The sequence below is a fragment of the Salmo salar genome, chromosome 24, assembly GCF_965601325.2.
Source record: "Salmo salar chromosome 24, fSalSal1, whole genome shotgun sequence".
NCBI classification, from domain to species: Eukaryota; Metazoa; Chordata; class Actinopteri; order Salmoniformes; family Salmonidae; genus Salmo; species Salmo salar.
Genome location: NC_138314.1, coordinates 17,127,541 through 17,139,609, shown reverse-complemented (window position 1 = coordinate 17,139,609; position 12,069 = coordinate 17,127,541). Strand labels below are relative to the sequence as shown.

General features: G+C 46.9%; 2 protein-coding genes across 3 annotated transcripts; one reads left to right on the top strand and one right to left on the bottom strand.

The window, feature by feature from the left end:
• Positions 1–4: 4 nt before the first annotated feature.
• srrd (SRR1 domain containing) lies at positions 5–2,710 on the bottom strand. 2 transcript variants are annotated; one of them, XM_014170739.3, is made up of 7 exons: positions 2,422–2,710; positions 2,223–2,263; positions 1,857–2,068; positions 1,485–1,583; positions 1,244–1,395; positions 1,075–1,120; positions 5–952 (listed from the first exon to the last, which is right to left on the bottom strand). In XM_014170739.3, the coding sequence occupies exons 1-7, from the start codon at positions 2,568–2,570 to the stop codon at positions 758–760; spliced, it is 894 nt and encodes a 297-aa protein (XP_014026214.1). In that variant the 5' UTR covers positions 2,571–2,710; the 3' UTR covers positions 5–757. The 2 variants fall into 2 exon arrangements, with proteins under 2 accessions (XP_014026214.1, XP_014026215.1); XM_014170740.3 differs by having other exon boundaries at positions 1,527–1,583.
• Positions 2,711–2,850: 140 nt separating this feature from the next.
• Positions 2,851–11,567, top strand: tfip11 (tuftelin interacting protein 11). The gene is made up of 15 exons (NM_001173829.1): positions 2,851–2,906; positions 3,321–3,539; positions 3,687–3,858; positions 4,948–5,116; positions 5,238–5,365; positions 8,203–8,364; positions 8,479–8,670; positions 8,803–8,982; positions 9,105–9,239; positions 9,368–9,474; positions 9,665–9,833; positions 10,057–10,300; positions 10,511–10,653; positions 10,812–10,977; positions 11,077–11,567. The coding sequence occupies exons 2-15, from the start codon at positions 3,331–3,333 to the stop codon at positions 11,424–11,426; spliced, it is 2,526 nt and encodes an 841-aa protein (NP_001167300.1). The 5' UTR covers positions 2,851–2,906; positions 3,321–3,330; the 3' UTR covers positions 11,427–11,567.
• Positions 11,568–12,069: the final 502 nt, after the last annotated feature.

The window sequence follows — 12,069 nt, the reverse complement described above, 5'->3', positions numbered from 1 at the left end:
ATAATTGTTTGTTTTTTTCTTCAAATTTTATAACATACGTACATTCCACAGATCAACAAACACACACACGCAGGTTCCACAGCACTCACACACTTCTGCCAGATTTTCCGACTTGGCTTACGTCCAGTATCCACCATCCTATCCTGGGTTTTTCCTGGATCAAAAAGGGGCTTGGGGTGGGCGTGGTTTGCCGTAGTAATGATCACAGAACCGTCGGCGTGGCTACATTGTAGAGGACCCTATGTTGGTGTTGTATTGAAAAATACGCCAATTTTCCTGCAATTCTACAAATTTCTCCATGGAGCGGAGAATGTTTTTGGCAGTTTTGAAGCTAATTTCCTGCGATTCTATATATTCTGCCATGGAGCTGAGAGAAAATGTTGCCGTTTTAAAGCTAGTTTCCTGCATTTCACCATGGATAATGCTGTGTTCTTTGTTCAAACATAACAAAAGGAATACTGCTAAATTCATTGTTTTTGGAATTTTCAATTCTCCCTGTCTAGCTTTTATTTTGGTGATTGTTAGTTCTCAATGATTATATTATTAAAAAATATATGTTCATTGACTTTTCTACATACTTTATATCTAGTTTTAGTTTAAGTTTAAACTTAACGCATTTTTCCATCCTGAAAATAAATTTACCCCAAAAAGAAAATGTCCCACCAAAGGATTACAAGGGCAAAAAAAAATCCTTGTTATCCTCTCATTTCACTGGGAACCACAGAGACCACAATGATTCCTTCATCCTCCAACCCTCTCATCTCTGTAGGCCTCTCTGTATGATCTCCAGATCGGAGCAGTGTTGGTATTGGGGCTCTGGTGCTTCCCCCCAGGTGGATTGTGGGAGTTTGCAGAGGCCGCATGGCTTGAAGGTGATGAGGGCAGTGTCATTGAAGATGTCCAGGAGTCGGGACGGGCATCGGAGGGGCCACTCCTCACACACACACACAGCCTGACACACACAGGGGGGTTAAGGGTCAAAATCCTCCATAGACAGTGGATCATATGTAGCTATACTGCATTTCTATTGTATATCTATTTTCTAATGACACTGTACTTAGTTTCAAAGGATACGTGTGCTATGTAGCTGTAGTCTCTCTGGAGTTCTCTCTGAATCATCCTGAAGGAAAGACAATCGTTAGAGGATCACACACACACACACCACACACACACACACACACACACACACACACACACACACACACACACACACACACATACACATACACATACACATACACACCTGTCCTGTATGCCTGCAAAGCTGTTTCCTATGATAGTCAGTAGAGGCAGTGCATCTCTACTCCAGTTCTTCCACAGCAGGTTGTTGTACAGAGCCTTCCCACAATGCATCAGGTAGAAAAGAGTTGGCCTCGACACTGCTCGCTTCCCCTCCTGATGACATCACACACACGTATACAATAGTACTTCATTAGTCCATCTGCAGAGACAAAAATTGTGTTCTGTATTTCTTCTACACACACCTCGTTCTCAGTCAGCACGGTGAGGCCAAGCTGTCTCAGTACCTCCATCTCCCCTGAAGAAAACACAGGGTCGTACACACTGCACCGCTCCATAGGGATCTAGACAGGAATACAGTATACATTACATACATTATAGTATGGAATATAGGGTCGATTAAGGCAGCCCTCCGCACCTCTCTTATTCAGAGGTGTTGGGTAAAATGCGGACGACACATTTCAGTTGAATGCATTCAGTTGTACAATTGACTGGGTATCCCCCTTTCCCATTACACACTGCACATCTCCATGGGAATCTAGAGCGGGACAGGAGGAATACAGTGAAGCCATGTCTTTAGGCCAAGTCTTAGGTCTTGAGAGAGAGAGAGCATGTACCTGTAGTGACTCCAGAATCAATAGCAGCATGGCTAGTTGGTAACGAGCTGTCACACAGGAAGAGAAGGAGCCCAGACCATAACACACACACTCCTGTGTGCCGCTAGGGGCCTCCCGGGCCCGGTCCCCACCCTCAGGTCCTGGGTCAGCGCCTGCTGCTGGGTCCCCTCCAACCTCTGGGGAGTCTGCCTTAGCCACAGCCGTCAGTCGATCTGAGAAAGGAAGGAACTCTATTACCATAGTGTTTACACTTATCCAATTCTTTCAGGTTTAGTGTGTCGCTATTGGTAGATACTGGAAGTAATGGGACTGGCCAACTGGGACCGGATACGGAACTAGATCATTCATTAGAGTTCTGTTACGCACCTCTCCACTCCAACCAGAAGTCTGCACACCTCAGTTCAGCCCTACAGTGGGAGAAATAAAGCAACAGTTATCTTTTTGCGTCAACTGCTGTGATTAGATAGCCCTACTGTCCACCTTTGTACAATACAGTACACTACAGTGAATGACATATGGGAACAGTCAGGATAATCCTTGATTTTAATAGCTTTGTTCTTCTTACATGGTTTCTGTGATCCTTTGTTTGGTCCTGTCTGTGTCCACAGCGTCGGCATGTCCAGGTTCATGACGGGCGGTGTGAGGAATCTTCCCTTTGCGGCCTGCTCCCTTCCGTCGCCGGGCCACCTGCCACTCCTCACCGCTGTTCGGCATCTGGAATAGTTCGCTTATCTACATCTACACAACAGCTCACCTAACCAACACAGCTATTAGACTCATGCATTTATGATAATGATACTGTCACTAATTGTGTTATCGAAGGAAAAATTTATAAAACTAAAAGTTAGTAGCTACCGTAGCTAGTATTTCTGGCAACACATGGGGGACTGTTTTTAAAGTGGCGCACGCAAACCCCTTTGCTTCCGGTTTAATATTTGTCAAGGGGAAGTACTTGGGGTTTCGTCTTCGTTACAATGCTAGCTAGTTAGCGGTACACATTGTCCATATATATTTGCGTTCATCGATAGTTGCAACAACTGAGCAGTTCAGGTAAGTAATTAAGTTAAATTTACTTTCCTAGCCATGTAAATCGAGCTGGTCCCTCCAACGACGCATAGCCAGAGCAGGAAATCAGCTGTCCCATAACGACGTTAGACTAGCTAGTTTGGTAGATATAATTAATATATAACTAGTTAACACTATATAGATCTAAATCAGCTTTATCAATGTCAACTTGTATATTCTGCATGCTAACAGGGTCATATCACTTCAGTTGTTTCACCATAAAGAAAGCAAGTCCAGACAATACATATCTAACGTTAACGTTACTACTTTCTAGAAAGTGTAGTCCATAGACTATAGTGTATGCACTACCTACGTTTAAATCATCCATAAGAGGAAGTGACTGGGTCATTTCTGGTAACTATTCCTTAATGATGAAGGCTTGATTAACTGTCTCCTCAGAGACCCAGCCATGTCTATGTCCCACCTGTACGGACGGCAGGGAGAGGAGGAGGATGAGGGGGTGGAGGTGGAGAAGTTTGAGGTGACAGAATGGGACCTGGCCAATGAGTTTAACCCGGAGCGCCGCAGACACAGACAGACCAAAGAGGAGGCCGTCTATGGCATCTGGGCAGAGAGGGGAGACTCCGACGATGAGAGACCCAGCTTCGGAGGGAAGAGGTAGGAGGCTGGTTCCTGTACACTCTCCATCTGATAACATGCTGATGACTAAACTACAGACACACATTCGGAAAGAGGAGACGGTGGCAGAGATGGATGTCACAATCTCATGGTCTTAACTGGGTCTGTGTCTACTCTTAATCCCAGGTCTAAGGACTACTCTGCCCCTGTGAGTTTTGTGAGTGCTGGGCTGCGCAAGTCTGCAGCAGAGGAGAAGCAACAGCAGCAGATAGGTGGAGGGTCAGATGACTCTGACAATGACAACACTCCCCCTGCCCAACCCCCACCCCGCGACACTGCACCTAAGAAATTACAGACGGTAGGTGTGTGTGGTAGAGGTCGACCGATTATGATTTTTCAACGCTAATACCGATTATTGGAGATTCAAAAAAAGCCAATAGCGATTCATCGGATGATTTTTATATATATATTTGTAATAATGACAATTACAACAATACTGAATGAACAATGAACACTTATTTTAACTTAATACATCAAAATCAATTTAGGCTCAAATAAATAATGAAACATGTTCATTTTGGTTTAAATAATGCAAAAACAAAGTGTTGGAGAAGAACGTAAAAGTGCAATATTTGCCATGTAAAAAAGCTAACGTTTAAGTTCCTTGCTCAGAACATGAGAACATATGAAAGCTGGTGGTTCCTTTTAACATGAGTCTTCAATATTCCCAGTTAAGAAGTTTGAGGTTGTAGTTATTATAGGAATTATTTCTCTCTATACCATTTGTATTTCATATACCTTTGACTATTGGATGTTCTTATAGGCACTATAGTATTGCCAGCCTAATCTCGGGAGTCGATAGGCTTGAACTCATAAACAGCGCAATGCTTGAAGAACAGCGAAGAGCTGCTGGCAAATGCAGGAAAGTGCTGTTTGAATGAATGCTTATGAGCCTGCTGCTGCCTACCACCGCTCAGACTGCTCTATCAAATCATAGACTTAATTATAATATAATAACACACAGAAATACGAGCCTTACATCATTAATATGGTCAAATCTGGAAACTATCATTTCGAAAACAAAACGTTTATTCTTTCAGTGAAATACGGAACTGTTCCATATTTTATCTAATAACAGGTAGTCAGCCTGTCACGCAGTCTCCTCGTGGAGTGCAATGTAATCAGCCATAATCGGTGTCCAAAAATGCCGATTACCGATTGTTATGAAAACTTGAAATCGGCCCTAATTAATCGGCCATTCCGATTAATCGGTCGACCTCTAGTGTGTGGTGTGTGTTTTATGGGACATTGAAGGAGCATTAGGTTCTGTGACTCAAAGGTTCAACACAGAATCACATTAATGACCAATAGACATAATTAGGAGGACTGATTTTGTCTTACTTGCATGGTTAACTCGGTCTTTCTCTCTTCTGTCTGATTTCTCCAGGGGGGTCATTTCCGTGGCAACAGCCAGTCCCAGAGGACTGGGTTTGCGGCTGGTATCCGAGCTGGAGGAGACTTGGGCACTTGGGAGAAACACACCAAGGGGATTGGCCAGAAACTCCTCCAGAAGATGGGCTATGTACCAGGGAAAGGACTGGGGAAGAATGCCCAGGGTGGGTATGAGAGAGAACGAGAAAACAGAAGAATTAGCAGAATTCGCCTCTAAGGTTCAATTGTCCTCTGTCGAATGCTGCCTCTCTCCTCAGGTCTGACCTCTGAACCCTCTTTCCTAAGGTATTTTGAACCCCATCGAGGCGAAGCTTCGGAAGGGAAAGGGGGCGGTGGGTGCCTACGGCAACGAGAGAACCAAACAGTCACTACAGGACTTCCCTGTGGTTGACTCTGAGGAGGAGGAGGAGAAGGTAGCTCTCTCTTTCTGTCTCTCCCCATCCTCAACCACTTCAGTAGTCTGCGCACAGATCTGAAAGGGACTGGTTAGGTATAAACAATGCAGTGATGTCTTTTCCACTATATTCCCCTCTCCTATCCAGTCCTTTAGATTTGTGAGCACAACATCTGTACCTGGGTTAATGATGTATGCCTTTGCTCGCCTGAGGTAGAGTATCTCATGATAAGCTGTAGACCGCACTATCTACCTAGAGTTTTCATCTGTATTTTTTGTAGATGTCTACATACCACCACAGACTGAGGCTGGCACTAAGACCGCACTCAATGAGCTGTATTCTGACATAAGCAAACAGGAAAACGCTCACCCAGAGGCGGCGCTCCTAGGGGCCGGGGACTTTAATGCACGGAAACTTAAATCGGTCTTACCAAATTTCTATCAGCATGTTAAATGTGCAACCAGAGGGAAAAAAACTCTGGACCACCTTTACTCCACACACAGAGACACATACAAAGCTCTCCCTCGTCCTCCATTTGGCAAATCTGACCATAATTCTATCCTCCTGATTCCTGCTTGCAAGCAAAAATTAAAGCCGGAAGCACCAGTGACTTGGTCAATAAAAGAAGTGGTCAGATGAAGCAGATGTTAAACTACAGGACTGTTTTGCTAGCACAGACAGGAATATGTTCCGCGATTCTTCCGATGGCATTGAGGAGTACACCACATCAGTCATTGGCTTCATCAATAAGTGCATCGATGACGTCGTCCCCACAGTGACCGTACATGCATATCCCAACCAGAAGCCATGGATTATAGGCAACATCCGCACTGAGCTAAAGGCTAGAGCTGCCGCTTTCAAGGAGCGGGACTCTAAACCGGAAGCTTATAAGAAATCCTGCTATGCCCTCCGATGAACCATCAAACAGGCAAAGCATCAATACAGGACTAAGATCGAATCGTACTACACCGGCTCTGACGCTCATCGGATGTTGCAGGGCTTGCAAACCATTACAGACTAGAAAAGGGAAGCACACCCGAGAGCTGCCAAGTGACACGAGCATACCAGACGAGCTTAACTACTTCTATGCTCGCTTCGAGGCAAATAACACTGAAACATGCATGAGAGCACCAGCTGTTCCGGGAAGACTGTGTGATCACGCTCTCCACACCCGATCTGAGTAAGACCTTTAAACGGGTCAACATTCACAAGGCCGCAGGGCCAGACGGATTACCAGGACGTGTACTGCAAGCATGCGCTGACCAACTGGCAAGTGTCTACACTGACATTTTCAACCTCTCCCTGTCTGACTCTGTAATACCAACATGTTTTAAGCAGACCACCATAGTCCCTGTGCCCAAGAACACTAAGGTAACCTGCCTAAATGACTACCGGCCCGTAGCACTCATGTCTGTAGCCATGAAGTGCTTTGAAAGGTTGGTAATGGCTCACATCAACACCATTATTTTAGAAACCCTTGACCCATTCCAATTTGAATACCGCCCTAACAGATCCACAGATGATGCAATCTCTTGCACTCCACACTGCCCTTTCCCACCTGGACAAAAGGAGCACCATGTGAGAATGCTATTCATTGACTACAGCTCAGCATTCAACACCATAGTGCCCTCAAAGCTCATCACTAAGCAAAGGACCCTGAGACTAAACACCTCCCTCAACAACTGGATCCTGGACTTCCTGACGGGCTGCCCCCAGGTGGTAAGGGTAAGTAACAACACATCCGCCACGCTGATCCTCAACTCAGGGGTGCGTGCTCAGTCCCCTCCTGTACTCCCTGTTCACTCATGACTGCACGGCCAGGCACGACTCCAACACCGTCATTAAGATTTCTGATGACACAACAGTGGTAGGCCTGATCACTGACAACGATGAAACAGCCTATAGGGAGGAGGTCAGAGACCTGTCCGTGTGGTGCAAGGACAACAACCTCTCCCTCAACGTGATCAAGACAAAGGAGATGATTGTGAAGTAAATGAAAAAGAGGACCGAGCACGCCCCCATTCTCATCGATGGAGCTGTAATGGAGCAGGTTGAGAGCTTCAAGTTCCTTGGTGTCCATATCACCAACAAACTAACATGGTCCAAGCACACAGACAGTTGTGAAGAGGCCACGACAAAACCTATTCCCCCTCAGGAGACTGAAAAGATTTGGCATGGGTCCTCAGATCCTCAAAAGGTTCTACAGCTGCACCATCGAGAGCATCCTAACTGGTTGCATCACTGCCTGGTATGGCAACTGCTCGGCCTCCGACGGTAAGGCACAAAGGGTAGTGCGTACGGCCCAGTACATCACTGGGGCCAAGCTTCCTGCCATCCAGGACCTCTATACTAGGCGGTGTCCGAGGAAGGCTCTAAAAATTGTCAAAGACTCCAGCCACCCTAGTCATAGACTGTTCTCTCTGCTACCGCATGGCAAGCGGTACTGGAGCGCGAAGTCTAGGTCCAAGAGGCATCTAAACAGCTTCTACCCCCAAGCCATAAGACTCCTGAACATCTAATCAAATGGCTACCCAGACTATTTGCATTGCCCCCCCACCCCACCCCTTTTTACACTGCTGCTACTCTGTATAGTCACTTCAATAACTCTACCTACATGTACATATTACCTCGACTAACCGGTGCCCCCACACATTAACTCTGTATCGGTACCCCCCTGTATATAGTCTCGCTATTGTTATTTTACTGCTGCTCTTTAAATACTTTTATTTCTTATTTCGTACTGCATTGTTGGTTAGGGCTCGTAAGTAAGCATTTCACTGTAAGGGATACACCTGTTGTATTCGGCGCATGTGACTAATAAAATTTGATTTGATTTAACATCCCCCTTTTTGTAGGAGTTCCAGAGGGAGCTAGGTCAGTGGCGTAGGGACCCTGCAGGTGGTGGAGGGAAGAAGAAACCAAAGTATTCCTACAGGACTGTAGAGGAGCTGAAGGCTAAAGGCAAGCTGGCTGGACGGACCACACAGACACCCGCTGGAGAATTGGCTCAGGTCAAGGTGGGGGACACTTGCGCACGCACACACAGTTACACATTTAAGTATCCTGAAACTGATTTAAACACTTGAATTTTATAATTTAAGAAGAAAAAAATGCTCCCCTTCTCTCTCTAGGTGATAGATATGACAGGCAGGGAACAGAAGGTGTATTACAGCTACAGTCAGATGACTAACAAACTCAGTGTACCAGAGGAGGCTCCACTGAGCGTGGCCACACGTGAGCAGAAGACGTCTGGCTTTGCCCTGCCAGAGCTGGAGCACAACCTGCAACTACTGATCGACCTGACGGAACAAGACATACTACAGGTAACCCCTAACCCCTAGGATCCACAACTTTCTGCTTCTGAGACCACACATCTCACCGATTACTATAACACTATTTCCAGAGAGTTCAGAAACTCATATAAACTCACAATATATTCCCCTGTCTGTCTGTAGTCCTCGCGGCGTCTGCAGCATGAGCGTGATGTGGTGGTGACTCTGAGCCACGAGAGCTCCGGTCTGCAGACGAGGCTCGAGACGGAACGGGATGCCATCCAGAGGCTAGAGGCAGTACTGCAGCTGGTGGATCGCTTTCAGAGCGGGGAGACTGCACCTGGGGTAGGACCCAGCCTGCAGGTACACACGTTTGTGCTCTCTCAGAACAGGTTATTGTTGAAGATGGAGAATAACAGTGGTCCCAGTATTGAACCTTGTGGTACAAACTTTTATTGTATTTTACTCCCTCTTTCTCTCTCTAGGAGTGTGCTGGTGTTTTTGAGACTCTACAGAGTGAGTTCTATGAGGAGTACAAGACTCTAGGTTTGGGAGATCTGGCTGCAGCTGTAGTACATCCACTACTCAGAGAGAAACTACGTACATGGGATCCTCTCAAGGTACACACACACACTCCCTTGCATGCTCCACCTTTTAGTTGTAGAAGCACCACCAAGTGCATGAAAACACTTGCATGTAGTCCTAGTTCCCTCCACTGACTCCTGCTGTTTGTGCTGTTTGTCTGTAGGACAGTTCATATGGTCTGGAGGAGGTGGGTCAGTGGCGAGCCATCCTGGAGTCTGATCAGCTTCACCACGCCAACGCCCCTGAAGCACACATGGACCCCTACCACAGGTAAATCAATACCACTTCACACCTCAGAGGTGTGTGTCTGTGTGTGCACAGTGGGAAAAATACCAGAATGTCAAGCCTTATGCGAGTGAATATAACGTGTGTGTGTGTGTGTGTGTGTGTGTGTGTGTGTGTGTGTGTGTGTGTGTGTGTGTGTGTGTGTGTGTGTGTGTGTGTGTGTGTGTGTGGACAGGCTGCTGTGGGAGGTGTGGATCCCCGTGCTGCGAGTGTGTGTGTCGGGGTGGCAGCCTCGTATGGTAGGACCCATGGTGGACTGTGTGGAGGTCTGGACCCCTCTGCTGCCCCTCTGGATACTAAACCACCTCCTGGAACAACTCCTCTTCCCCAGGCTGCAGAGAGAGGTAGAATCACACACGCATCAGCGCTATACCAGTGATACAAATAGGAAGTCTCGTGATGTGGTGCCAAGCTTTCTGTTAAGAAAGGGAGAAACGTTTCACAACCGTAAAGTAGTAGTTTGGTCTTGGTGGGGTAGCTCAAAGCGTGGCTTTTTTCTACCCAGAACCATAAACATCATGAACGCACTCTTCTACCCCCACTAACCCCACACCTTCTCTTTCATAGGTGGACAGCTGGAACCCCCTGACCGACACAGTGCCCATCCACTCCTGGCTCCACCCCTGGCTGCCTCTGCTCCAATCACGGCTGGAGCCTCTCTACCCGCCCATCCGCAGTAAACTGGCCAATGCGCTGCAGCGCTGGCACCCGAGTGACGGCTCCGCCCGCCTCATCCTCCAACCATGGAGAGACGTGTTCACGCCCGGTGCCTGGGAGGCCTTCATGGTCAAAAACATAATCCCTAAACTAGGTAAATACACACTTACCTTCAGTGGCCCCTGAAGCCAGCTGAATGACACTACGCTGGGTGCGTCCCAAATGTCACCCTCTTCCCAAGATAGTGCACTACTTTTGACAAACTCTGGTCACAAGTAGTGCACTATAAAGGACATGGGACGCAGACAAATATTACTGGATAGTAGAACAGTAGTTTCTTACTTCCTACTCTCCTTCCTTATAGCTCTGTGTCTGGGGGAGCTGGTAATAAATCCTCACCAGCAGCAGATGGAGCCGTTCAACTGGGTGTTGGACTGGGAGGGCATGCTGTCTCCCTCCAGCCTCGTATCACTGCTGGACAAACACTTCTTCTCCAAGTGGCTACAGGTATGTGTGTGTGAGAGGGAACAGAGGTTGTGCTTAATGATAATTGACTTACTCCTGATGTGTTTACCTGTGCTGTTTTTTTTTTTTTACCTAAATGGTCTGTAAATGTCCTTAACTATGCAGAGATAATTGATTTGTGTGTTTGTCTGTTTGTGTAGGTGCTGTGTTCGTGGCTTAGTAACAGTCCTAACTATGAGGAGATTACAAAGTGGTACCTGGGCTGGAAGTCCATATTCAGTGATGCTGTTCTGGCTCAGCCACTCGTTAAGGACAAGTTCAACGAAGCTCTGGACATCATGAACCGCGCTGTCTCCTCTGGCCTTGGTTCGTATTACACACACACACAGTTCCAAACAACATTAATTGATCACTGACCTTTGGCATAGGTTAATATGATACACACGCACCCTTCTCTTTCTGCAGGTGGAGGGTACATGCAGCCTGGTGCCCGTGAGAACATAGCATACCTCACACACACAGAGCGTCGTAAAGACTTCCAGTACGAGGCTCTGCAGGAGCGCCGGGACGCTGAGAGCGTGGCGCAGCGAGGCATCGGTGCCAGCCTGCCCACCAACTTTAAAGACCTGATCCAGACCAAGGCTGAGGAGAACAACATTGTCTTCATGCCGCTGGTTGCCAAACGCCACGAGGGCAAACAGCTGTACACCTTTGGACGTATCGTCATCTACATAGACAGAGGAGTGGTCTTCGTACAGGGAGAGAAGACCTGGGTCCCCACGTCCCTACAGAGTCTCATAGATATGGCCAAGTGATAGAGGGAGTACATAGAGATGGAGATAAGGTGAATGCTGTGTAGAGGCAGCACGCTTGTCATTTGTTTGTAATAAGTTTGATATTCAGCTGGTGAACACTGAAATATGTAATTGGAACCATGAATAAATGATTTGACTTTCTACATAAGTTATTTTTTGTTGTAGACTCACCGCTGCAAGCCAAGAGTATTGCTCGTAGGACTTTAAATTACTTGGCTGTAAATTCACGATAACCGGCTGACTGAAACCCATTTTTTTAACCTTTATTTAACTAGGCAAGTCCATTTAAGAACAAATTATTTACAATGACGGCCTGCCCCAGCCGACACCGTGCCAGTTGTGCGCCGCCCTATGTGACTCTCAATTATGGCCCGTTGTGACACAGCGTGGAATTGAACCAGGGTCTGTAGGGACACCTCTAGCACTGAGATGCAGTGTCTTAGACCGCTGTGCCACTCAGGATTTCCCTTCTCACTAGAAGTTGTGCAACAGTGGTTGGCAAACATACATAAGGGCTCCGAGTTGCACAGCGATCTAAGGCACTGCATCTCAGTGCTAGAGTTGTCACTACAGACACCCTGGTTCGAATCCAGGCTGTATCACAACCGGCTGTGATTGGGAGTCCCATAGGGCGGCGCTCAAT

Bases quoted from the DNA above. Each gene is read 5' to 3' on its own strand.
- srrd (XM_014170739.3), bottom strand. From the start codon at position 2,570: ATGCCGAACAGCGGTGAGGAGTGGCAGGTGGCCCGGCGACGGAAGGGA. The intron at 1,584-1,856 runs GTACATGCTCTC...ATTCCTGTCTAG, and splicing joins TGATTCTGGAGTCACTACAG to ATCCCTATGGAGCGGTGCAG. The intron at 1,396-1,484 runs GTGTGTGTAGAA...TGATGTCATCAG, and splicing joins CCGTGCTGACTGAGAACGAG to GAGGGGAAGCGAGCAGTGTC.
- tfip11 (NM_001173829.1), top strand. From the start codon at position 3,331: ATGTCTATGTCCCACCTGTACGGACGGCAGGGAGAGGAGGAGGATGAG. The intron at 8,983-9,104 runs GTACACACGTTT...TTCTCTCTCTAG, and splicing joins GGGTAGGACCCAGCCTGCAG to GAGTGTGCTGGTGTTTTTGA. The intron at 10,654-10,811 runs GTATGTGTGTGT...CTGTTTGTGTAG, and splicing joins TCTTCTCCAAGTGGCTACAG to GTGCTGTGTTCGTGGCTTAG.